At 42.5% G+C, this 27,968-nt stretch overlaps 1 protein-coding gene across 7 annotated transcripts in view; it reads right to left on the bottom strand.

The window, feature by feature from the left end:
* WWC2 (WW and C2 domain containing 2) overlaps positions 1 to 27,968 on the bottom strand; it is a 204,863-nt gene that overhangs the window by 4,399 nt on the left and 172,496 nt on the right. For 6 of the 7 annotated variants that reach the window (XM_072775905.1, XM_072775902.1, XM_072775903.1 and 3 more), the window contains 6 exons: positions 26,194 to 26,318; positions 23,859 to 24,057; positions 22,063 to 22,227; positions 20,598 to 20,690; positions 18,259 to 18,501; positions 10 to 137 (listed from right to left, as the gene is read on the bottom strand). In XM_072775905.1, the coding sequence (XP_072632006.1) occupies positions 10 to 137; positions 18,259 to 18,501; positions 20,598 to 20,690; positions 22,063 to 22,227; positions 23,859 to 24,057; positions 26,194 to 26,318 (953 nt within the window). Of the gene's footprint in view, positions 1 to 9; positions 11,212 to 18,258; positions 18,502 to 20,597; positions 20,691 to 22,062; positions 22,228 to 23,858; positions 24,058 to 26,193; positions 26,319 to 27,968 lie in introns of those variants that run through there. The other variant, XM_072775906.1, reaches the window with a different exon arrangement.

Genomic DNA, 27,968 nt, shown 5'->3' with positions numbered 1-27,968 from the left:
GCGCTTCACCTGAAGGACTGCACCTGCCGAGGCACCTTCCGGCTCTGCTCCCGGAGCCGGCACACGTCCTTGGAGACCTGCCTCATCAGCTTCTCCGCATTCAGACCTTGCTTCTGCTCTTCCTTGGACTGTTCAGCCTGGCAAGGGAAATAAAAACACAGAGCCCCGCGGAACTAATTAGAAAGTTCTGAAGACACAGAGCCTGGGCACTTAGCCGGGAGGCCGGCGATGGGTGTGTGTCCTCCCACCGGCAGGGGTGACAGTCGCACCCCCCTCATGCAGCTGTGGTGCAGTCGCAGGTTTATTTCACTGCATTTCAAAGATCTCACTGTGCAGGTAACGTGTGATCATCTTATTACGTCTGGAAAACCTAAGAACCCTCAAAACAGAAATGAAAAACTACTTCCAGCACTACGACCAAGTACTATCTCCTAATGTTTCAACTTCTTATTCATCTTTCCAAATTTTTTATCTTACCCATTGTAAAAGCAGTTTACTGAAGCAGGATTTACACACCAGGTTAGCTTCTTTTACTTAGAATTATGGATTTAAGGTTCTTACATGTGCTTCCACAGCTTGATTGCTCATTTCTTTTTAGCGCTAAGTACTAGTCCACTGTTGGCAAGTACCACAGTTTACTTATCCATCACCCACTAAAGGACACCTTGGCTGCTCCCAAGTTTTGGCAATTATAAAGAAATGCCATAAACATCCATGACCCTGACTTTCCAACTCCACTGGGTCACTACCAACGAGTAGGGCTCCTGGTCAAGAGCATGTTTATTTAGTTTTGAAATGTCAGCCTGCACCTGAAACTTAGACAATTTTTTATGTCAATTCTATCTCAATAAAGTTGGGGTAAAAAAGAATAATAATAATAAGAAGCCACACCATCTCCAAAACTGCGGTACTATGTGGGATTCCTGCCAGCAATGAACAAGAGCTCCTGCTCTGCCATGGATTTGCCAGCATTTGGTGGCAGTGAAGTGTCAGTGTTTTGGAGTTTGGCCGTCCCAGTAGATGTGTGGTGGTATCTCATGGTTGTTTAAATTTGCAGTTCCCTAAATACATAGGATGTGCAGCATCTTCTCATTTGTTGGGTAGGGTCGTGTCAGTCCTCCAACTTTGTCTCCTTCGATACCGTGTTGGCCATCACGTGCCTTTTGTCTCTCTGTATAAACTTCGGAACCAGTTTGTCTCTATCCACGAAATAGTTTGCTGGGGTTTTGACTGGGATTGTATTAAATGTATAGGTCAGTTTGGGAAGAACTAACATCCTTTTTCTTTTAAGTAGGCTCTATGCCCAGGGAGCTATGCTTAAACTCACCACCTTGAGATCAAGACCTGAGTTGAGATCAAGAGTTGGATGCTTAACCGACTGAGCCCCCCAGGCGCCTGGGGAGAACTAACATCTTGACAATACTAAGTCTTCCTATCCATGAACATGGACATTTGTTTAGTCCTTTGATTTCATTCATCAGGTTTTGTGTCTTTCCTCATTTAGATCTTACACTTATTTGGTTAGATATTTAACTATTTCATTTTGGGGGGTGCTAATTGTATGGCGCTTTAAATTTCAAATTCCACTTGTCCCTACAAAATATAGAAAGCAATTGTCTTTATTTATTAACCTTGTATCTTGCAGCCTTGATTTCTACTCTAATTTTTATTTCTTTTCTTCTGATTGCTTTGGATTTAATTTACTCTTTCTAGTTTCCTAAGGCAGAAGCTTAGATTATTGACTAAGTCTTTCTTCTTTTCCTGTATATACATTCACTGACTATAAATTTCCCTCTAAGCACCGCTTTTGCTGCATCCCACAGTTAAATTGGCTTCTCATTTTCATTTAGTTCAAAATATATTTTCTCTTGAGATTGCTATTTCTGACCCATGTGTTATTTGAAAATGTGTTGTATGGTCTCCAAGAACTTTGGGATTTTCCAGCTATCTTTCTGTTACAGATTTCTAGTTTTATTCCATTGTGGTCTGAGAGTAAACACTGTATGATTTGTATTGTTTTACATTTTTAAATTGTACTTAAGGCACAAAGATGGTCTCTCTTGGTGCAAGTTCCATGTGAACCCGAGGAGAATGTGAATTCTGCTGCTGTTGGATGAAGTAGTCTATGGAAGTAAATTATAACTAGTTAATTAACAGTGTGGTTAGGTTCAACTCCGTCCTTGCTGATTTTCTGCCTTTGGGATCTGTCCATTTCTGATAAAGGGGCACTGGAGTCTCCCAAGTGTTAAGAGTGGACCTACCGATTTCTCCTTGCAGATGTATCAGTTTTTGCCTTACATATTTTGATGCCATGTTGTTAGGTGCATACACACTAAGGATTGTTATCTCTTCTTGGAAAACTGACTCTTTTATAATTATGAACTGTCCTACTGTATATTGGACAACTGTGTGCTCTGTTAACATAACTACTCCTACTTTGTTTTGATTAGCATTAGCATGGTGTATTTTTCTCTACCCCTCTACTTTTAGTCTCTATGTGTTCTCTATGTAAAATGGGTTTCTTATAGACAACATATAGTCAGGTCTTGCCATTTATTCAACTCTGACAATCTCTTTGAATTGGCAAATTTGGATCATTAATGTTTAAAGTGAGGTACATGACTGGCTTAATCAGTAGGGCATATGACTCTTGATCTCAGCATTGAGTTCAAGCCCCACATTGGGTACAGAGATTACTCAAAAACAAATTTAAAAAAAAATAAGGTGACTTTTGATATGGCTGGATTGATATCTACCATATTTATTATTGTTTTCTTGCCATTGTCCTTCTTTGTTTTTGCCTTCTACTCTTTTTCTGCCTCTTCTGGTTTTAATTGAGCATATTCTATATTTATTCTCTCTCCTTTCTGAGCATATCAATTAAAATTCTTTTTTAAACATTTTTTAAGTGGTCGTCCAATATTTTGCAATATGCAAACCACCACAGTACTTTATGGGTAGAGTACCATATAATAAAATATTCCTAATAGCTCCCTTTTGTCCCTTCTATCATTCCTGTCATTCATTTCACTTACACACAGCATATATATGTCAGATGCATTGTTGCTATTATTATTCTGAACTGTTATGCTAGATTAATTAAGAATAAGAAAAATAAAAGCTTTAACTTTACTGTCACTAATTCCTTCTTCAATGCTCTTCCTTTCTTTATGCAGATCCGAGTTTCTGGCCTATACAATTTTCCTACTCTCTGAAGAGCTTCTGCTGGCATTTCTTGGTAGGCAGGTCTACTGACAAAAGTTTTCTCAACTTTGATTTGTCTGAGAAAGTACTTCTCCTTCAGTCCTGAAGGATAATTTTGTAGGATATAGAATTCTCAGTTGGTGATTTGTTTTTCCTCTTGATATCTTAAACACTTCTCTCCACTCTCCTTGCTTGCATGGCTTAGAAGTCAGATGTAATTCCTATCTTTGGTCCTGTAGAAGTTAAGTCTTCTTTCACTTTGGCCTCTTGCAAGATTTTTTCTGTATTTCTGATTTTTTGCACTTTGAATGTGATATGCCTACATATAGGGTTGTGTGTGTGTGTGTGTTTTGTTTTGTTGCATTTATCATGCTTGGTGTTCTCTGAGCTTTCTGGATATGTAGTTGCGTGTCGGACACTAATTTGGAGAACCATTCGATCATGATTGCTCTAAATATTTCTTCTGTTTTCTCTTTCTTGTGCTGGTGTTCCCATTGCACATTAAGTTACACCTTTGTAGTTTTCCCAGTTCTTAGCGATTCTTTTCTTCTTCCCCCCCTCAGTCTTTTTTCTTCTTTTGCTTTGAAAGTTTCTACTGACATTTCATCAAGCTCAGAAATTTCTTCAGCCATATTTAGTCTGCTATCTGCTAACAAGCTCATCAAAGGTATTCATTTTTTTAGTGTTTTATTAGATATCTCTAATATATCTTTCTGACTTTTTCTTAGAATTTCCTTTTCTTTTAGCTTATACTAACCATCTATTCTTGTATGCTGCCCACTTTTTCCTATTAGATCCCTTAGTGCATTAATCATAGTTGTTTTAAATTCCTGGTCTCCTATTTCTAACATCCCTGCCACGTCTAAGTCTGGTTCTAATGCTTTTTCTGTCTCTTCACACTAGGCTTTTTTGCCCTTTCAGTATGCCTGGTGATTTTATATTGAAGGCCAGATAGACATAATGTGCCGGGTGAATAGAACTCTGTAAGTTGGTTTTTAGTAATGAAGCAGAGGTGTGGGGGATGTCTTCTGCAGTTTTATGATTAGGTCTGTCTTTTGGGGAGCTTGAGCCCCCAGCTGAGAACTTTGCAAATACTTCTCAGTCCCACCACAGCCCTTAGATGAGACAGGGGGGCTGGCGTATTTATCTTCCTCCAAGTTGGTTAGGTTCTCATAAAACCTTTGTAGGTTAGACTCTAGTAAAACAGTTGCTCCTGAGGGCAGGTCTGTTAACAGAATGCTCTGGCATATTTCAGAATGATCACTTTTCCCTCCCCTCCTGGAAGCACAGGAGATTTTCTTTCCTGATATTCACTAAGAGGATCTAGTAGAGCTCCCAGATGGGAATTCACAGAAGTGTGGGGGCTTCCCTGGAGTTTTTAACTCTTAGGCTTGTCTACATGGAGCCTGCAGGATCCATCAATTATAGTTTTGGTTCTCCTACCCCAGTACTGATTGCCCTGGAGTTTCTGCTCTGCTGAGTTGTTATTTTCTAGGCTGCCAGTCTCTCTAATGTTGGGGGCAATGTTCTGCCCCATGACCTCATTTTCCTGACAGATCTAAGAAGAGTTGTTGATTTTTCAGTTTGTTTATCTCCTTTCCTTGTTGTTAGGGCAGAGTAGTTATTTCCTTAGAGGCCAGACCAGGAAATGGAAGCCCCTTTTTAATAGTTTAATAACATCCTTTAATAGTTATAGAATAATTATTTAATTAACCTTCTGGAATCACATATTTAAATTATTTCCATGCTGCAATATTCATTCACAGGGAGTTAGCATTTAAATGTCTATAAATGTACATTTGGTTACATTAGACTTAGAGGGGATAAAAGCAGGTATGTCCTGTGTATTTCGAAAACTATCTACAGTAAGAGTTTATCTGCATGCATCTATGTCTATATAGAATTCTGCATTTAGGGGTACCTGGGTGGCTCAGTGGTTAAGCGTGTGCCTTTGGCTCAGGTTGTGATTCCAGGGTCCTGGGATTGAGTCCCACATCGGGCTCCCTACTCAGCAGGGAGTCTGTTTCTCCCTCTGCCTATGTCTCTGCCTCTCTGTGTCTCTCATGAATAAAATCTTAAATAAAATCTTTAAGAAAAAGAATTCTGCATTTATATTACCCACTATCAGAGAGAAAATAATCACAATTTTGTTTAATTTGACTTAGAGCTTAAAAACACATCAACTAAAAGGTAATTCCTTAGCTACATAAGTAAACTGTGAAATTGGAAATGAGGCTTAGGTATAAATGTGCTACTTGTTACTCCTCTTCCCTTCATATTTGGAAATTATGTGACTTATCCATTATGTGGATGCTGACCTCTACAAAGGCACTGACTCCCACTTGCCCATAAAGCTAAGAGGCTGCTTGGTTATTAATTTAGGGTTTTGGCTCATGGTTCATCTTGGGGTCTGAGCTGATTACAGGGGTCCATAAGCTTCAGAAGGGCAGGGACTGCATCTGTTTAACATAATTTATAGAAGTTCAAGTGTACAATAAAGATCTTTAAGTCAGTGGTTTGTTTTTGAAAACTGCCTCTATTTGCAAATGTTGCTTGGATGTTGCATTATAAAATGAATGTTATTAAGTAAAATGGCTGGAGACTTCCCACTACATACATACTTGATACAGGGAAATGTCATTTAGAAACCATCTTGTCAATGCATACTTAAACACAGTAGATCTTTCCACCTGACAGAAATAGAAATCTAAGTTACTCTGAGTTTTGGGAAAGCATGAGATCTTATAAATACGGGAACTGGCTTTTGGCATTTGTTTGGAGTGGCTTTAAGAAAAGAATTCTAAACAGAATTTTTTGGTGGCGATACAGGCTAACTTCTCTTTTCACTTTCCCTCGTAATTCTTCCCAGGGTGCTGGGGGAAACTGAGGCAGCTAAGCATGCTCTGGGGAGCTATTGGTGCTGTCATGTACCCATACTGCTGCTCTTACTCCAGCAGAAACCACTGTCACGGTTTCTTCAAACCTGTCTCGAGTTCTTTTTGGCACATGTACTAAGTATCAGCCACACTTTCACAATGAAACCTATGGGCAGCACAGGAATTGGAGATTCCTTTCAAGCCCCCCTCGCCCTGCCTCACTTTACACAGTGGCTTAAGGGTAGGACCTTGCCTGCCCTCCTCAGTGTCAGGACCCCTGGAGCCCCCCACACCTGCACTTGGTGGGCGTGCAGAGAACACAGGCTGAATGCATGAGGGTCTATGGGAAGATCAGGGTTTTGGATGACAATCTTTTTAAGATTAATGTGCTTCAGGAACTCTCAAAAGATTTAGAACAGCCTTTGGTTTTTTCCAATGGTTACTGACCACCAACCACACTCCTCAGAAGACCAGAAAATAAAGACTGATAGATTCAGATTCAGATTCAAGCAAACACCTGACCTTTTATAACTTGAAAGGTGTTCAAAAGCCAAAGGACAGAACAAACAAAACCATCTGTAACTCAAATAACAGACTGGTGTATCAAGAGGCCTTGCAAGGAAAAAAATATGACATTACGAAAAAAGGGCACTGGGTATGAGTAGGCATTTCACAGAATAAACACAAATGGCAAACAAACATGTCTCAGCAAAATGATACCATCCTTACCTACCAGACTGTGAACATTTAAGGGGCTGGCAGTCTGAGGGACAGCAGAGTGTATGTCCCAATGCCTGAGACTCCAAAGCCAAGAGGACTGTGCTACTATTGCCCAGGAGGAAGTGTCTGGAGTCACATCTGCCCCCAAGGGCGGGGGGCGGGGGTTCTGAGTGTTGGGGGAGGGAAGCTAGGGGCCGGGGAGACTCAGCTCATTTGGGTGTGCCCCCCGCCCCACCCCAGCACCGGTCAGCCTCTCTCTCCATGGCCTCCCCAGTGTTATGCTCTAATAACACAATATGAAACATGGTCCTGGTTACTGGAGGCCACTGGTCATTTTGGTGGCAGTTGGAGCTATAAAGGAAGTGGTTGGGAGAATTTAGAACGTCATTATTTGTAGCTTAGAGCAAAGTCTTACAAGAGAGAGATCAACTCAGGCCAGAAGTCAGAATTGGCACAGAGAGAGGGAAGAAAAAACAGCTTTGCCAAGGGTGGTAGCCTGAGGCCTACAATCTAAATTCACTGGAAAATCCCATCAGTGAGATCCTTCTGGACTAAAAAAAGCCAAGTCCTTCTGTTATTCACTTAGGTGGTTATAAACTTAGTTAGGAGATAAGACTGGTGCCAGCAAAAAGGGGATTATAAGGATCTTGTCTTTCCATATGCACCCACTGTTTCAGGCTCAGTCAGACCAGGAAGTGAAAGAACAAGGTTCAGCCTTATAAGACATGACAGGGACAAGACCTTTCCTGCGGTTCACAGCCAAACTGACAGCGCTGGCAACTCCACTAGTGCGTATTCATGCTTTGGAAACACTATTGAATCCATAACAGTGTCCCAGAATGCACAGAAAGGCTCACTTCCACATTGTCCATGACTGAAAATTCAGGAAATTGTCATTAGAATAAAGAAACAATTACAATATATCTACACAGGCGGATGCCTTCAAAAGAATGAATTACAGCAATATTACTAATGTTGAAGAAGTTTTCTTCATGTAAGAGCACAGAATTAAGTGGGGGAAAAAAAAAACAAGTTTTGTGATGGTTTGTCTTTATGACTCTATTGCTGGGTAACCCTTCCAAATAACACTAACATGCATACTTGGCATAAGAGAGAGCTGGGGGGGGGGGGGGCCTGGGTGGCTGACGGGTTGAGCATCTGCCTTCGGCCCAGGGCGTGATCCCAGGGTCCTGGATTGAGTCCTGCATGGGCTCCCTGTGGGGAGCCTGCTTCTCCCTCTGCCTGTGTCTCTGCCTCTCTCTGTCTCTCCCATGGATAAATAAAATCTTTAAAAAAAAAATTTTTTTTTTTAAATCAAAGAGTAAAAGAGAGCTGGCAAAGGGCAAATACCAAGGGGAATGGGACTTCAAGGAGGCAAGGAGGTTTTTTGCTTGATATAGTTCTGTATTATTTAGATTTGTTATAGTAAGCATATGTTAATTTTTTAACTAAAGAAAATCTTTTAAATTTTACAATATTCTCAAAGCGAAAAGTGTACTAACTCATTGTAAATTTGAAAACAAAAATGCTGTGGCACTTTTAGGAAAAATGAGATTTGTAAAAATTTTACTTATTCAGCACGTACTTAAGAAGAATCAATCACACTCACACCACCTTATGGAAAGCTAAATATGCTGCAGAAAGGCATTCTTCGTACTTCGCTAATCATAATCCCCTGCAAGTTAACTTCTGATTTTCTTCACCACAAAGGATCCCTTTTCCCAGATTATTTTTTACTGCCCCACTTTCCTCTCCCTGCTTTGAAAGATTTTGTTGGGAAAAGGGGCCTTTATTTGCTAAGTAATAATCCTCTCTTGATGACTTTGCAATTGATGAGATACTCTTGCTGTCACTGGGAGCTTCTGAATGGATATAATTCGAATTCAAAGGGAACAAGTGGGATCTTTCAGTTACTTTGTGAAGTCTTTTCTTTAGCAAATGGATTAATTTTCCATTAGGTCCCAGAGAAGGAACCATTGACTTGGTAAACACAAACAAATGACTTCTCCCGCGATGGTCTATCAAACTGGTAAACCGGGAAGCAGATACAAGTGTTGCTGCCCTGCTAATTCTTGGTAACACAGAACACGAATAAACCAATCTGAAAAGAGTCATCTGCTATCGACTTAAATAATGGACAGGTCGGGAAAGGCCAGAGGAACGAAGGTTCATGCTGAATATTATCAGGTAAGAAAATCTGGGCCAGTTTTCCCCAAGATGTCCTTTATCAGATCAGAATTACATGAGCTCCCCACTTCCCTGCCTCCAGTCCTGTCCTGTCTTCGGTCACCTTCCACAGGGTGGGAACTGTGGGGGTCTGTTGTACCCTCTGCGGAAGAGCATTTGTAGGACGGTCCCTCTAAGTAGCCTGATGGCTGCTGCCTTCACAGCGTATTTGCGGGCACTGCAAAATCACTGGGAAATCTGGTTTTGTTCTGTGCAACAGAAGGCTGGCCGTGGAACATATTCCTTTCACTGCTGATTAAGAGTACACTTCGTTGAAAATTACATTTGTCTAGGTGTTTATAACCTGTACCTACATCTGTATCTTTCTCTCAAAATCTGGGTGACAAAATACATCATAAAATTTTTGTCAGCTGTTAATCATCAAGAGTAGCCAACTTTCAGGCAGTGGAATTTCAATGCTGAATACGTCTACTGTAATCACCAAGATTTCTTTCGCTGAATGAGGTGTATTAGGATCTTTGACACCTAATTTTTTTTGCAGATTCTAGCTTTAAAAAATGTTAACATCTGTATTATTTTAAGCTTTAAGAAAAGCAAGCATCACAGAACTTCAGCGTTTTGACAGGGGAACAGTCTGAGGAAGAAAAAGAAATTTCTGCTTTGTAAGCAACATGAGGCTCCTTTGGAAAAGTACTGACCCTTCCTCAGCACCTCTCTCCCCTTCTCGCCCAGCAAGTCGTGATCAGCTGCCCAGTTCACAGGGTTGGAAGCCACTTCTTAATGCCCCAGATTCCAGAAGAGTGTGATTAACCTTTAGTTTATGCGATGGGAGCCTGACCTGCAGAAAGGTCCAACGATCTACTTACAGCCACATTGAGAAGCCTAACGGAATAAGGGACACGATCCGACCTGAATTTATGGTCCTATGTTTCTCACTCGGCTTCCTGAGGGGTTGTATGATACACGTAGCCACTAACTCTGATTTGGTTTTTATTCTGAGCTACAAAACAGACCTTTGACCACAAAGAAGGAAGGTTATGGAGTGCGACCCTGAGACCTGACAGCTTTCCTGACAAGGGAGGCGAATCCAGGATCTGCTGCTGCCTTCAATGACCTGCTTTACTGGGAGCTGTGTTTTTATGGCGATTGGCAGGCTCTTTTGCTCACCGTTAGGCATTTTATGACCGTGCTGCTGAAAATCTCACAAATCCCCACTACTTCAGGGAAATAGTGGGAATCAAAGGGCAGCATGCCTGCATGTGTGCTGGAGTGTCCGCGTGTATGCAAAGAAGTGGATGCGGAAATGAGGAGCAAGCAGGAGAGTTAATAGTGGGCACCAGCTTTTGTGGCCCTGATGAAAGGAACACAATTGAAATAATCTGTATTTTCGCAGACAAAGCTATTCCAAACTTTAGTGGTGAGGAAACAAAGTACACAGCTCAAATGGTCACAATACAGAGTGGGTAAACACAAAGAAAAGGCCCCATCTGTACTCAGGAATCAGATAGTTTTACGAGGATATGAATGCACCTGGCTTTGAGGGCTCCATCTTCCCTGTTGCTTGACACAACAACTGACTTTAGGGAGAAGGAAGAAAAGACGCAGGGACAGCGGGCTTAGCGCAGCTTCCTACAGTTTGGTACAAGCGCTGCTCTAGTGACCTGTGTAAGACCCAACTGTGGACGGACACTTTTATATAGAAAAGCTTCAAGGAATCACATCACCTTGGACTTCAGAATCCTCGAAGTATTGCAGGTGCCCTAACAGTTTGGCTTCTGGGCCACGCAGCTTTCAAGTTCCACACATTTCTCTGTATCTTATACTAAAAACATATTAGATTCAACCTCAAACAGATCACGGATTTTGCAACTGGAAGAGATCTTGAGAGGTCATCTAATCCAAGCCTCTTATTTTGTAGATATGTATGTAAAATCCTATTTGAGCACAGGAAAAACAGAAGCTGCAGACATGCACATTTTTATGGCATTTTATAAGGCTGATCTTTTTTTCTTTTTTTTTAAAGATTTTATTTATTTGTCAGAGAGAGGGAGCACAATAGGGGGAACGGCTGGCAGAGGGAAAAGCAGACTCCACGCAGAGGGACTCGATCCCAGGACCCCGGACCATGATCTGAGATGAAGGCAGACACTTCACCGACTCAGCCATCCAGGAGTCCCAAGACTGATTTGTCTTGATTTTGTTTATTAGACTAGAAAGGAAGGAGCTGTGACAGGAAGAAAGGGGAATGGCAATGAGAAAGTAGGGTTGGCAAAGTCTCCTCCTTCACACTTAGACCCTCATCGAGAACCTCCAACGTCTACCAAAGACTTTTTCACCAGATATCATCAGGCGGGTAGAGAGCTCAGCCCTGTATTGTGCACATAAATACAGGGTTTGTCTATATGAGCATCAACTTCTCTAACAAAGGACTTTGTACTGAGCTATTAATAGTGCCCCAGGGGTGCCTGGGTGGCTCAGTCAGTTAAGTGTCTGCCTTTGGCTCAGGCCATGGTCCTGGGGTCCTGGGATTGAGTCCCACGTCAGGCTCCCTGCAGAGCAATTCTCTCCTCCTCCCAGAGGACGACTGTGAGATGAGGTGTTCATGGCTTCTGGGTGGGGTGGCCCTACGGCAAGCAGGGAGCACCTAGGGGCATCTCCTCCCTCCTCCACTTGCCTCTGCTGTGTTCCTGGGGCTGCCCCCCCTTAGTGATGCAGTGCAACGGGAGTGTTTATCCCACACTCCGCACAATCACAAGCCAACTCTCTTTCAGCTCTTCTTTTCCCTCAGTATCTTGCTGTGCGAACTGATTATGAAACCAACTAAGTGCCAGTTCATCAGATAGACGAATCAGAAAAGCTTCTATTAAGATATAATTAAATTTCTAAGCATAATCATCAATGCAACTTGTGTTAAGGATGATTATAATCACCAGTAGTTTATTATGGGGCCAGAATCATGCATAAGTAGGTACAATTTAATGACTAAGCAACTGCAAATTAATATAAAAACAAACTACTATTTTACAAAAAAAGAATTCTCAAGTGTCACTCTTCTTAAGACACTTCCCAAAGCTAGAACGAGACCTGGTTACATTCTGCATAGGGCAAGACTCCAGAGATCTCGAATCTTTGCATTCGTGCTGCTGACAGGAAAAGCCCAGGCGGCTAAAAGGGCCAAGTGCCCCGTTCCTGCCTCATCTAAATGCATCCAATGTGGTGTGAAAGCTAACTCGGCTGGCGAGGCCAACTACACGTGGCTTCGTACAGAAGCATGTTGGGTTGTGTTGGGGTTTTAAGCACGCGAAATCCTCCCATAGCTACAGCAGCACTTTCAAGGAGACACTGGTTCTGAGGTCAGCACGGGAGACGACAGCACCTGGTACTGCAGCCACTTTTTAGATGGTGACTCACAATGGGGACAATCAAAATGCTAATAATTAGGAGAAGAGAGGGGGAAACACTGCCCACGTGACATAAACAGCTGCCCGAATGACAGCTATCCCAGTTTTCAGGGAGATCACTCGCAAGGGAATTTAGTTCAACTTTGTATTATGCCTGGAAAATCTGCCCAACGTTCCCATGATGACTTCCGCCAGGGAAAATGTATGATAGGCCCGAAAACCAAGGGCAGTCAGGGACCTCGGCAGCCTGGGAAGTGTGAGCAGGCCCCTCTCTCCCTATCACGGCCTTTATCTTCCAGATTGTGACCGTGAACATTACACGGGAGCTGGGATCAGCACCGTCTCAGGATTGTTGAGGCTCAGGCACGAAGCGGTGCTTCCCTTAGTCCCTAGGCTTGACCTGATAATATCCCTGAGCCCTGGTATTCCAGGGATACTCGGTCTCAGGGCCACCAAAGGCATAGCTGGGACTGAGATCCCCACACCACACCATGCCTGACCTCGATGGCAGGGCCTCGGCCTCAGGTGGCCAACTTCCCCTGAGGCCACCGACCGTTTCCCATCTCTCTCTCTCTCTGCTGTATTTTTTTCATCCACCAGCAGGTCAAGAGGCAACTGTGTATTCTAGTGGCGGACAAGTGGCGAGCAAAACTCAAAACAGGATAAAATCAGAGCTGGCAAAGCAAGTTCAGCAGGCTTTAATGAGGCAGGGGAGACTTTTGCCAAAGTGGGATGGAATATCCACCGTAAGGTTCTGTAACACAGAAGCAGCAGGAAGGTGGCCTCGTCGGTCCCTTGGCGTATTGACAGGTTTGCCTGCTAGGTGCCCAGGAGAGGAAAGACTTGCTTTAAAGAAGTGTTTCTCCTTTATATGGTGCAGTTCTGCTCAAGTTCCCCAAGAAAGCCCTCCCAGAATTTTCTGCAGCTGAGGACATGCATTCTCGACTGTCTCATTAAAGGACATTAAAATGAACACGTGTGCATCAAACCTCAACTCTTCCTTGAGCGCAGGTTTTAGAGACTCAGCAACACATCTGAGTCAGCCCTGAAGCTCTCTTTGCTTGTTGGCTTCTATACCTCTCCGTTTTCATCTACTTGCACTAAGGATTTCTTTAATGAGGAAGGAAAGCAAGAGTCACCCTAAAAACTTGCATACTTCCAATCATCTACTTAACACCAGCAAAAGTCTTAAGAGTTCTAAGCAATCAAAGACTAAGGCCACTTAGGAAATAGTGCATTTACGATACTTTGATCACTGAAAGGATGCTTCAGCCCTGCTGCTTTTCATCAGGATCAGACAGCTTGGATCCTGCCCAAGCTCCTCTCATAATTTCTGGAAAGTGGACTGGCCAATGTCGCATGCACAACTCCACCACAGGCTTCCCAGAGAAGCCTCCTCTTAAGACACCTTCAGTGGCTTCCCATCACAGCATTCACGATTCATCAATTCTGCTCCAATCGGCCTGATCTCCAGGTAGGGAGGACACAGAGATACGAAAGTTGAAACATGAAAAGCTGCACCTCACATTTCTCACTATGAGTTTTCAACTTTTGTTTTTGACATTTAAGTCCTTAGTCTACTTGGAGTTGATTTTTGTGGGTAAGGCAGGGATCCAATGCCATCTTTTCCCATACAGATGATCTTTTTCCCAGCTTCACTGACAGTCCCTCTGACCTCCTCACAGCAATGCTCTACACGCACGTGCGTCTGTCTCTGGGCCCTTCTTTCATGCCATCAATCGGTCTCTTGGCTCCGCCACCGCGTATTTACTATCTATCCACTTTCCCAGCTTGACAACTCCTGATTTCTTGCAGGGCAAGTCCCACTCTCTGTTTTTCTTCTCCAAAAGTGTCTTGGCTATGCTTTATCCTTTTTCCATTAACGGCATCAACTTCGATGAAGATCCACGTAGGCATTCTGCTTGGAATGACATCGAATCTGTGGTGCATTTTAAGAAGAATCGACTATTTCCATGATAGTAATTCTTCCTCTGGATCAGGGCTGGCAAACTATGGCCTGCATCTGTTTTTGTAAAGTTTTCTTAGAACACATGGCAACCATTGGTGTATATCTTGTCTGTGGTGGCTCTGGTGCTACACGGCAGAGTTTAGAGGTAGTGAATGAGAACCTTCGGGCCAAAATATTTCTTCTCATGTCCGTACAGGGAAAGTTTGCAGGCCTCTGCTCTGCATGAATGTAGTATGTACTTCCTCATGAATTTAGGTGTCTTGTTTTGTTTTACTCTCTTCATAAGGTTATTAAAAGTTTTTCCTTTAACATAATATAAATTTTTGTTAAATTTATTCCTTGATACTTGATCTTCTTTGATACTGTGGTAAAACATATCTTCATACTTAAAATTTCTAGTTGTTTCCGGCTGGTGTAGAGTAGCAATTCAATGGACTTTGTAAATGATTCTTCAACTTACACATCTTGTTAAACTCTCTTATTCTTTGTAGTAACTTGTGGATTTTTAATTATGCAGTCATGGTATTTGCCAGTGCTGATCGTGTTATCTCCTCCTTTCCCATCTCTCTGCTTCTACTTTTTCCCTGCCTTACATCGGTTAGAATTTCTAATACAATGTTGGACAGAAGAGTGTTGAATGCCTGTGTCTGATTATAAAGGGAATGATTCCAATGTTTGTCTACTTAGGATCGCATTTGCTTTCAGTTATTCTCTATCAAGTTAAAGAGGTCATCTCTTCTTAACTTCTCAAGAGTTTTAAACATGAATGAATATGGACATTTATCAATATTTTTCCTGCGTCTATTGAGTTGATCAAATGATTTTTCTCCTTAATCTGCTGAGGGGATTCGTTGTACTAACAGATTTTTCTAATGCTAAAACATCCTTGTGTAATTCAACATGGTCAAAATATATTATCTTTTAAATATATTGCTGGATGATATTTACTAATATTTTGTTTAGGATTTTTGCATCTATACTTATGGATGAAACTGGCCTGTGAGTTTTCCTTTTGGTAAAATCTTTGTCTAGTTTTGGTATTAGGGATGTTGGTCACATAGAACAAGTTGTGAAGTGTTCTCTCTTTTTCTGGTGTCTGGAAATTTATAAAATTGAGATAATCTTTGAAAGTTTGTAGAACTTGCCAACAGAACATCTAGACCTATATTTTCATTGTGGATAGATTTTTAATCATTGCTTTCACTTTAAGAGGTATAGGATTTTTGATGTTTTTTTCCCCTTCATCCATTCTCCTTTGTTCTATTTTCCTAGATATTTGTCCAAATTGTGGGCCTGTATCTTTGATATTATTCAATTATCTTTTACATTTCAAAATTATCTATAATTCTATCCCTCTTTACTTTTATAATTTTCTGTACATGTATCTTCTCTTCATTGATCTTGCCAGAGCTTTATTTTTGTTTAATTTTTTTCAAATAACCAACTTTTTGCTTTACTGAGCTTCTCTCTACACACTGGAGATAAGATAGCAGTCAAAACAAAGTAGAATAGGGCAGCCTGGGTGGCTCAGCAGTTTAGTGCTGCCTTCGGCCCAGGGCATTATCCTGGAGACCCGGCTCCCTGCATGGAGCCTGCCTTTCCCTCTGCCTGTGTCTCTACCTCTCTCTCTCTGTGTGTGTGTGTGTCTCTCATGAATAAATTAAAAAAATCTTAAAAAAAAAAAAGTAGAATAATGAGCAGTTCATGGATGAATTTAACAATATGATATAAGGTTAAAAAAAATCCCAAAGTTTTTACAATTATTGATATCCAAAGATCTAGAATTTCAGATCATGATGAATCAAAAACAAATAAACAACCAAAAAACCCCAAAGATGCAATGCTCTATTTAAATCTACAGTTATGGGATCCCTGGGTGGCGCAGCGGTTTGGCGCCTGCCTTTGGCCCAGGGCGCGATCCTGGAGACCCGGGATCAAATCCCACATCGGGCTCCCGGTGCATGGAGCCTGCTTCTCCCTCTGCCTATGTCTCTGCCTCTCTCTCTGTGACTATCATAAAATAAAAATAAATAAATAAATAAATAAATCTACAGTTATAAAACTCTAATCAAGCTTGAAAGCCTTTGACCTGTAAGGGTGAAAAGATTGTGATGATGAAAAAAAAAAAAGATTGTGATGCTTCTCCATTACATTAATGTTAGTCAAAGCAAACCAAGAATTTGAAATGATGGTTAATGATGAATTGAAAGACTCAAGAGAATGAAAGCAATGGTTATTATCAAGGTGACAAACATGAGTTGGGATTTCACCCTTCAGTGCAGTCTTCCATGGTGCAAACAGATGGCCACACTGTGGCACTGCTCTCTGTGGGCTCATGTCCATGGACGGAAGTTACCCTGGACATTGACTATTGCAGGTTCCAGCAGCCCCTGGCCTCTCCACCCACTGTGGATGAAAGTCCCACTACCCGCCTTCAAGACCATTTTGCTACTTCCTCCATGAAACCTGATCTCACTAGAAAGTGACTTCTCTTGAGGACCTGGTATATCTGGCTCATCTCCTTTATCAACCCATAAGTTCTTAGACCGCACGGCAGTGTCTAATTATTCTGGTAGTCACTACAGTACCAAACATTTGGCCTACAACTCAACTCCCCACTCAACAGAGAGATAGATAGTTACCGATGTTCTATTGTATGCCAAGGGTTCTCTCTATCAGGTAGGACATAATACTGATATGTAATATGTTTTGTTGCTTAAACTTTCTTTATAAATTATTGGGATCAGTTTGATTCCTAAAATTCATTCATTAAGTTTCTGAGTTCCATCCAGGATCAGTAGTGCTAGTCCATTAAACGACTCAGTTTCCCTACAGTACCACACATTAGTGACCAAACGATAAGTATGGCCCAAAAAGGGAAGTTTAGATTATGGACAAGATTTTCTATTAGTTTAAGAAAGTTTCTAGTCTATTTCAGATTTCCATTCAAAATGGTTGAAAGAGAATGTTTTGGCACTTGTAATATTTCAGTTATGTGGAAAATTCCATATGTTTATTACATATGGATGTGGATACACTCTCTTACACCCAAATATGAATTCTAAACTTCAGAGAATAAACCAGTTGGATAAACATGCAGGTTCTAGAACATTTTGGTTGTAGATAGGTGGCAGACCAATGGAAATATTCCCTTAAAAATACCCTAGTTTTTAATCAGTGATTTTTTTTTTTTTAAAGATTTAATTTTTTTTTTTTTAATTTTTATTTATTTATGATAGTCACAGAGAGAGAGAGAGAGAGGCAGAGACACAGGCAGAGGGAGAAGCAGGCTCCATGCACCGGGAGCCTGATGTGGGATTCGATCCTGGGTCTCCAGGATCGCGCCCTGGGCCAAAGGCAGGCGCCAAACCGCTGCGCCACCCAGGGATCCCTTAATCAGTGATTTTATCTTATTTTGCATAGTTACTTGTATGGTGGAAGGGGATGATGCCAATATGTGGAGCATGATCTTTTTTGAAAGAAAGAAAGAGAAAATTTAGAAGCATTAAAATTAACAATGCATTTACAACTGAGGTGGTTAATGAATCTTAAAGAGCTACCCAGAAAAGTCAAATGAAATTTGTCATTTATATTAAAAGTTATGCTGGACTGATTAGCCAAGTCTTGTGTTGCTGCTGAGCAGAAACAGAGACCACTACTCTCCCTCACGGCCGGTGGGGTCAGGCTGGAGGACCTCCTATCTGTCCCTTGGCAGGACCACTCTCTTAGCAATATCCTCGGTTAAAAAATAAAAAAGCCTATGACAATGAGAAAACAGTGCTCTGAGTTCCAGGGAAAGGACCTGAAGACTTCATCAAACGGAGCTGAAAATGGGAGGCCTCCCACGGGGCAGGCTTTAGGACCTGGCTCTTTGCAGGGGGACCGTGGGGTTCCAGAGTACCTGTTTCTCAGCTTGTTTCAGGAGCTTCTGGAATCTCTCATCTTCTAGCACACCCGGCGGCAGTTCAGTCTCTCCCTGAGCTTTCAGCTCCTCCAGCTTTTGCCTCAAGCCCCTGAGGGCCTGCAGCTCGTCATTGAGGCGGCTCTGCCGGGTGAGAGACGCCTGAAGGTCCAGTTCTAGGTCTAGAGATGTGCGCACTGGGCGTTCTGGTGCTGTTCTTCTCAGGACTGGCTGGCACACCGTCTGCAGAGTTAGAAAACACAACGGGACACCCTTATTATGTGCGTGCTCATTACTCTGCTCTCCGTCCTCCCTGGCACAGGATGGCAAGCATTTCTTCACTCCCTTGAAGTGAGGTGCCAACTGGCCAAGTGACTCGCTTTGGCCAATGAAAGGTGAGGGGCAGTGATGGGCACCATTTCCAGGGAGTGGCCTTTCAAAGCCAGTGTGCCATGTGCAATTTCTGTTCCCTACTAGCACGACAGCAAAGATTCAGAGGCCGAGGCCCGATCAGGGGGAGTCCTGAGTGAAGACACATGCACATCTAGCCAACCTGCGATGAACAAGTAGATAAATGAGAAATAAACTTTTATTGTTTTAAACCACAGAGATTTATTTAAGTTGATGTCCTAGTACAGCCTCTCCTAACCTGGCTAACTTACTGCACAGAGTCACCCTCTGTGAAAAAGAAATACAAGAAACTCATGCTTCGTCCATTTCAGGACACAAGACTGCACCCCCAGAGCTTACCCCTGAGCCGTCCTTTCCATAGGTGTGGGCCAGAACGCAGCTGGTCAGCACGGCTAAGATTCCGAGCCCCTCCTCTCATCGATAGGCCTAAATCCCAACTCCTTCCTCGATTTCCCATGGTCTGATATCACTTTCATCAGTGAACCATGGTGCTCTTCCCAGGGCCAATCTTACCCATTTATTATGAAACAATTATTGAGTATATGTTAATAAATGTCTGCTGGGGAGGTGGGTGGAGGGTGGCAGGCCAAACCCCAGGGAGAGAAGCCTCACTTCTTCACCTTGAAGGCCTCCAGCAGTGAGCAGTGGAGCTGTGCCTTCTGGGCCATGGGAAGTCATGGAAAGGAGAGATGATTCAGGGCTGGTCATGCTTGCTTGACAAAAGGAAGTCAAACAAGGCTGGGTAAGATTGCATAAGCAGAGGGGAACAAGGGGAGTATTTTTTGCCTACGCTGTTGGCAGGGGGAATGGAAAATAAAAGGTTACGAATAAAAACTGGTACTATTTGATGCAAGAGCAGAGACTCCAATTTGAGAAGAACTCGGGCTTGATGATCTGGACGACAGTGGTGCTCATGACAGATGGCGGGGGGAGGGCCTGCTGGCCCCTTCCTGTTCCAGAGCCTTGCCCAGGGCTGGAAAGCTTGTACTGGCTCCTCCTCACCCAACACATATCACTGTAACATTCTCCAACATTCTGTAATATTCTTATCAGGTTCCCTCTACTCAACCTCTGCTCTAATGAACTTAGTACACAGCAGAATCACCTAGATACACTCTCGGTGACTGTATTACTTGCTTTTCAGAACCAGAAATCCTTCCTAGGGGTTATGTACATGCAGCCTTTCTGAGGACTCCGATGTGCAGCGGCATGCTGGCCAATGTTTGACAAGTGGCTCTGTGTGGGGGCATGGGTGGAGAAAGAAGCATGGCTGTGGAGGGTTTGCCCATGGACCTCCTACACATAGTCTTTTAGATTCTCCTAATCAGATGAGCTCCTTCCTTCCTTTTTATTTTTTTCCTGAAGATTTTATACATTTGAGAGAGAGCAGGCATGTGTATGAGCTGGAGTAGAGGGAGAGGGAGAAGCAGACTCTGCGTTCAGCACTGAGCCTGACATGGGTTCGATCTCATAACCCTGAGATCATGATCTGAGCCAAAATCAAAAGTCAGAGACTCAACCAAGTAAGATTCTTTTAAGTAGCTAATACTGTGTACTCCTTTACCAGAATATCTGTCCCTCCGAAAAGGTACGAGGTGCTACACTCTTGCTTGAGAGCCAGATGCAGTGTGGAGACACAGGGCCATCAGTGCGCTCTGCAAAACCCTTTTTCATCCATATTGCAAAGTGAATTTCCTGGCTTAATGATCAGAGGATCCAAGCCAGCCCTGAATCTCTGCTTGCAAGCACACCATCTCTCTGTCTCCGTAACTAACACAACAGCTGTGTCTCTCTGGAATGACAGTGGCTTCATTCAGTGGCCCAAGAGCACACAGCAATGACGCTCAGCAGTCCTGGTTATTTATGCTTCACAATTTGTGATTCTGGATTGGTCAGAGGCAGGGAGATGTCGCCGAGGGAATACATACCCTTTTGACTCTCAAACTGCGCCGTTCAGTGGAGTTTCTCACAAACAGTGATTTTTTAGCCAGGGTTGAACTGTCACTGTCACTTCGATTCAGCTGGCAACAAAGGATAAAAAAAAAAAAAAAAGAAAAGAAAGAAAGAAAGAAAAAGAAAATTACTGCATAACAGAGTGCTAGTGGTTTAGCGCTGAGAAGTTTATCAGATAAAGCAGGTAGTAATGAGTTTTTTTTCTTTAAGAAAATCTTCCCCAAACAAGTTTTTCTCGGTTCAATGTTTTTCTTAAACAATTACGTTTTCTTACATAATTTCGACAATTGCCTTTTGGTGGTAGTTATCAGAACTCATGCACTGAGATGATACATACTTGGAAATACAATTATCCTTTGTATTTGAAGCTAATTTGCAAAATTCATTTATTTTATTTTATTTTTATTTTTATTTTTTATAATATTCCTTTTTAAAAAGGAAGGTCTGTATAACACATGGGGTTATAACAAGGTCAGAGTTCAGTCAAATTTAGGACCACCTAGATGGCTCTTGGCCCAGACAGCCCGTGCTCACCCCTTCATCTGCTTCAGGGCTTGGCTGAAACAGCACCTTCTCAATGACACCTACTTTGAATCCTATTTAAACCTAAGACCTTTGTTTTCATCATTCCCAATCCCCCTTAACTTGCTCTACTGTTTTCCAGAGAATCGGTCCCCACCCAAGACACTTCGTAATTGGTTCAACAGGTTAATTGTTTGGCTCAACTCACAAGGATGTAAGCTCTGCAAGGGCAGGGCTCTGGGGCTCTTCTGTTCACAGAGGAATTCCAACCAGGTGTCTAGAAACATGCTTAGCAGCAGGCGCTTAATAAAAATGTTTGTTGAATTGAATGAATACATTCAGAATTCTGGAAGCATTTCCTAAGCCATTTTGTAATATTAATCTATATTACTAGAGGTCGTAAATACTTCTGGAAGTAGAACTTGGCAAACGGATGCAAATCCCACCACATTCTCTACAGGCCTATGAATCTGATTCGGTGTCTGGAGGCATTATCAAAAGATGATTTTTGTTCTGAAACCCAAGTCGCAATTTTGGTTCTGCAGGATTAACAACGGTGTGAAGCATGGATGATATACAGCAGGAATATAAAAAAATATTTAAGTCTCGAGTCATTTTAAGTTTCTAAAACAGACCGAAGTACAAATACACTCAGCAGCCAGGTCCTTAATTTCACATGCTTGCCAAATAAATGGCTGAGAGTTAATGAGACATTAAATTTAGGAAAAGAAAAAAAACAAGAACCCAACCTCAAAAGACCCATATGAGTGTGATATTTTGTGTATGTTTTATAGCATTTCTAGCCATTTGTACAGCAAACGGCGAGCCACAGTTGGGAGTCTGAAGACTGCTGGTGCGCAGTCTCTTGTCATCGGTGGGCCACCGGCTGGCGGGAGGGCAGGGCACTGTCCCCCTTACCCGGCAGATGTACTGGTTCCGCTCCCCGGGGGAGAAGGTCTGCGAGCGCACGATCACGCTGCTCCGCACGAAGGGGCGCTGCCGAGCGCTCAGGCCGCTGCGGTCTTTGGGGCGCACGGCCACCCCGGCATCCCCTGCCTCATCCGTGTTTGTCTCTTTATCAACCTGGAAAGGAAGGCAGAAATTTGTCAGGAGCGGATGGACATGGATACATTTCCACTCCTTTCTTCTAAGCACAAAAGCAGCATCGAGTCTCACGACAGAGCCTCACCCAGCACTGAGGCCACTTGGGAGAGAAAGGCTGGGGTGTTAATCCTGATGGGAACCCAGGGGGAGGGCTTCCCACTGAGTTAGGAAGTTACCTGCAGGGGGGAACACAGGGCGCCCATAAATGCGGGTGCTGCCTCTAACATCAGAGCCACACGACCGAAGGCTGAGGTTTAGAGAGGGGAAATGTGGTTCTGTAGAGGATACTTCACCATTAAACACTGTTCACCATGGGGCGCCTGGGTGGCTCAGGTGGTTGAGTGCCTGCCTTCTGCTCAGGTCATGATCCCAGGGTCCTGGGGTCGAGCCCTGCATCAGGCTCCCTGCTCAGCGGGGAGCCTGCTTCTCCCTCTCCCTCTGCCTGCCACTCCCCTTGCTCATGCTCTTTCTGTCAAATAAATAAATAAAATCTTAAAAAAAACCCACACTGTTCACCATTCCAATTAGTGTTTTTTTTTTCCCGAATAATGATACAAGCAATTATATACAAGAAAATGAAAATATACTACAAAGTAACAGGCTCACATAGCATATGCAATTATAACGTATATAAAAACAGCAACACTGTGAAGCTGAGTTTGGATTTTTACTGTCTCTTTGGAAATGTAATGAAAAATAAAAGGTAAGTAACAACAGAAGGTTCTGAAAATACAAACTGTACAGGCGTAGGCAGATGTTTATTGTTGATCTTCTGTGTATAAAAGGATTCCCACCTGCCTACCTCCTTTATCGAAGCAAGTCTTCCTTTGGTCAGGGTACAATACTATTTTCCCCAGGAATAAAGAACTGGAATTTCCAAGACCCCATTACCAACATCCCAAGTCTGCCAGCATCCTCCAAGCTAAATGTGATTCCTCATCTCCACCAACGTCTCTCACTCAAACCGGCAAACTTGCTGCTGCCTAACTTGGCTGGCACCTGCACGGAACCCGACTCACTGCCACGTTCCGGAGCAGGCTCGCTCCAACCAGAACACCACCTGACCGACATGAACTTTAAACATTCACTTCAGGTTTGAAACTGAACTAAACTGACAACATTTACAAAACTTAACACAATTAAGCAGTCACCCTGCAATCTGGTAGTCATTCTGGAAATGCTTTTAGTATATATTCTCAGGACCTAAATGGCACTATTCATCTTTTTTTTTTTTTTAAGACTTTATTTGACAGAGAGAGGGCACAAGCAGGGGGAGTGGCAGGCAGAAGGGGAGGGAGAAGCAGACTCCCCGCTGAGCAGGGTGCCCGATGCGGGGCTCGATCCCAGGACCCTGAGATTATGACCTGACCCAAAGGTAGACGCTTAACTGACTGAACCTCCCAGGTACCCCACTATTTGTCTTCTAATATAAAATTTAAGTGAAGAATGAATATTTGGGGCCCATTAAAAATTTTTACAACATTTCCAATGCCTCCTACAGCCTATCGCCACAAACGCCTATCCAGAGCAGCTTTGGCCCACGATCCTAACACGGAATCGGGGCGAGAGGCAGACTTGCATCGGTGTTGGAGCCAGTGGCCGGTCCTCACCAGGGTGCACAGCCCCGCAGGTGCCTGACGGCCACCGCCCTCCGCGCAGCGGCTTTCCCTCCTGCCCGCGTCCTCCTGCCCGACAGGTGCGCTCGGGCTCGAGCACCAGCCCCCCGGACGGCTGCTGCCCTCCGGCGACTTCACCTCGGCCTCTTCTTCAGACGCAATTTCGTCGGAGGCCTCTCGCAGCATCGTTAACCTGTGGTGAGACAAGACAAAAGGAAACACACCCTAGGTCAAGCAGGGGTGCTCCGCGAGCAGGGCAGGGAATGGGGCGCGTGGGTGGGGGGCTCACGCGTGCCTCCAACCGCTCCTGAAACACTCATGAAAGATACAATCGCCATCTGACTCTAGCAAAATGCAGCAAAATCACCACGCTTCGGTACTAAGCAGTTAAATTAATGAAGTTTGACCGGATTCCCAGGTATTAAAATAGAAATATTTTGAAAAGCACATATAAAATGTAACCCCATCATTTAAAAACCTGACACTCACTATAATGTAACTCGATATCAGTTATTTATTTATTGTAAAGTGAGTCAGACAACAGGATGGAGGGACTCCGCTAAAAGCAAATGAAGACATAAGCATGGAAAAGCTCCATTATTGGGGTGCCTGGCTGGCTCAGTCAGAGAGCACGTGACTCATGATCTTGAGGTTATAAGTTCGAGCCCCAGGTTGGGTGTAGAGATTACTTAAAAATAAAATCTTAAAAAATATATATCCATTATCAACTGTGCTTACAGTCTAGCAGGGGTAAAACCCTATCTGTGTAAAGGGGGTTTTACTACTGAAATAAGAATCCTAATGCCAAACGATCTTGTCTCTACCAGAAGCCATGGCATGGGCTGGGGTAGTGCGTCCAGAATGTACATAACGGTGTATATATAGTCCGTATAAACCGCATTGACAGGAGGGCAGTAGTACCAGCAATATCTCATGCTTTGTTGCATGTCCTTAGAACAGAAACACTTTTTCCACTGATAACTGGACATCCAAGTGCAATTGTGATTGGAGACATTCTGACAAATTGGCACATGCCAGTAATTAAACACCTAGTCATGCAGTGAGCACAGGGGGCGGAGCTAGAATTGAATTCTGGGAACTCTAAATTCCTTTATGCTACATACCATGTGTATTTTTTGAAATGTATATGAAGCGAATTATATTTTATACACACAAAGAAGGCTTAGTATTCAAAAATACCATGATGAGCCTTACAATCTCTCTCTTTTTTTTGCAGTGCTCTGATTGGTAACCATTGTAAAGGGCTTCTGATAAGACCTAAGTTTATATCTGTACCTTTTTGCCACACTGTAGTAAGCTGTTCCTTCCAAATGTCCAAGAGTTTATTTGTGACCTATCTTGTCATTGTTGGCTTCTAACAAGTTTTATACACACATATGTATATGCATGCTATACACATGTGTTAACAGTAGTTCAAACATAACAGCATAAGCAACTGCATATACATTAAAATCAATCCAAATAATTTTACCTACATACTTTAAAAACTCATACAGGGCAGCCCAGGTGGCTCAGCGGTTTAGCGCTGCCTTCAGCCCAGGGAACCTGGGATCAAGTCCCATGTCAGGCTCCCTGCATGGAGCCTGCTTCTCCCTGTGCCTGTGTCTCTGCCTCTCTCTCTGTCTCTCATGAATGAATAAATAAAATCTTAAAAAAAAAAAAACCTCATACATTGACAAAGATTTATTTTTAGAGAAAATAGTGCAAACCAGGAAGGAGAATTCTTTCTATGTGTGTGAATCTAGACAAAAGCAATAGGACTCTCTCCTTTTTTTTTAAAGGGTGGGGGTGTGGATAATGAGGAGGGAGCAGGAAAAGGAATGGGAGTGGTAACAAACAGAAAGTGACTACTCAGAAGCTGTTTTCTAGATGTGTGCTTTGACCGGCCCGACCTAGATGGTACAATGGTACTTCTGGCAGTTTAAGGAAAAAGAAAGTACGTTTTTAAATTTATGTATGAATTGACAATAAACTACCACACCTTTCAAAACAGGTATTTTTAGAATTAAAATTTACAACAGCTCAGGAAAGAGTGTCAGAACTTAAGGAAGCAGGAACAAAGAACCTCCTTCCTGTGTTAGCTCTGCCTCTGCCTGCAATTTCACTGTTGCTTTCTTCAACTCTATAATGACCCAGGAGAGGGTCTTTCCCTTAGTGGCAGCTCCCTGGCACAGCACTGCCCTTCCATAATTCCAGGCTAAGATCTGGATCTCTAAAGGTTTCCCTGTAAGTTTCTTATAAGAAACTAAAGAAACCAAATACATCCTCTTTGAGTTCTCAAATAGCCAAAGGAAACAACTGTTTTTACCAATCTCCATCTGGACCTCTTTGCTCTTCTTCCTGCCCTGGTTCTTCCTCTTCTTCCTGTGCTAATTCTTGTTCCACAGCCAGCAGCTCGGCTGATGTTCTTGCAAGTAAGGCTGACACCGCATCCTGGGGAATTGAAAGCATATGGCAATTAATATTATTTATTTTGAGAAATGACTTAAAAACTCATCAGATGGGGACTTAAGCTCCCGGTCATGAAAAAGGTGGTACTAGACCCAATTCTCCACTGCTGGGAAAAAATATGAAGGTTGAATAAAATAAAACAAAAAGCAACAGACAAACCTCTAGCTGTTTTAAGGCAATTAAGACCAAAGGCCAAGATCCCAGGGAAAAGAGAAATCAAGAGGTGAAGCTACATCACTGCCACTCCTCTCCCCTGGGGACATGTGTTGATTCTAGCAGTGAGGCACAGAGGCTAAAACTGTGGCTGTGAAGAACAGTGGCAATATCGGTAGGATAAAAAGATGAAAACTGAGCTGAAGACCACCAAGGCATCAGCGTACGAGGGGCCAGAGAAAGCACCTGTAGTGAGTCCAGCATTCTGCACAATATTTTTATTGGGCTATTTTTCATTCCTAAGCTCCATATGTGAAAGCAAGAGGTGAGAAACTAAACAAAACCTAGCTGTGAGGAGGCTAAAACAGGAAGCAGATGCTTCAGCTTCTTTATGGTCCTAGGGAGAGAAAAATTGGAACTCAGGTCCTCCAAGTGATCCAGGTGATCTGCTCATATTGTATCTGCCTTCTGGAAGAATATTAAATCCTCTTTGGAGGAAGGTATCAGCCAGAGCTTCTATCATTCTTCATCCATAATATCCAGCATCCACTGGAAACAGGACCCAATGTGAAGGCCAAGAACAACAACAGATAAAGTGAGAGGCAGACCTACAGGTGATTCATATATTGCAGTTATTTAGAGATGGAATTTAATTACTATGTTTAAGAACACTGATGAAATGATGGAGAATTTTGCTAGTGTTTGCAGAAAGAACACCACATTAGCACATCAGAGTGAAATCGCTGAAAATCAAAGATAGAGAGAAAAACCTTATCAACAGTGAAAAAAAGATGCATTATTTTTGAAGGATCAACTGTTCTCCAGCAGTTCAGAAGAATCAAGGGAAACCACATGACAACAAAATGGTTATCTTCAATGTGCTCAGAAAATTAACTGCCCACATAAATTCTGAAAATGCAGAAAAAAAGTCCTTCACAAGTAGAAATAAAGACTCTGACAGATCTGCACTAGAAAAAATACTAAAGGGAGTTCTTCAAGCAGAAGGAAAATAACCCAAATGGAAGCACACTAAAGCAGAAAGAAATGAAATACACCAGGAAGGGTAAAGATGTGGGGAAATCTAAATGAACACTGACTGTCTTTAAAACAATAATATCTTGTGGGATTTAAAATACATGTAACTAAAATACATGACCAATAAGTTCACAGAAGGAGGAAAGGGAATAGAGTTGAAGTCTTTTAAAATTCTTGTACGGCCTGGAAAAAAGTAAAAACATTAATTTAAGGTAGCTTCTAATAATGCAAGGATGCATGATATAATCACTAGGGACACAGCAAAAAAAATAAAAGACTATATTACTAATGATCTAATATGGGAGGGAATATGAAATTTAAAAAATACTTGACTATTCCAAAAGAAGGCAAAGAAGGAACAAAGACAGTACTAAAAGAAAACAAACAATAAGACAATAAGCTCAAACCCAAATATATCACTAATAGCATTAAATGTAAATGAAC

This window comes from Canis lupus, chromosome 15 (assembly GCF_048164855.1).
Source record: "Canis lupus baileyi chromosome 15, mCanLup2.hap1, whole genome shotgun sequence".
NCBI lineage: Eukaryota > Metazoa > Chordata > Mammalia > Carnivora > Canidae > Canis > Canis lupus.
Note: the sequence above shows the minus strand (reverse complement) of the source record. Positions and strands in the feature narration are given on the sequence as shown.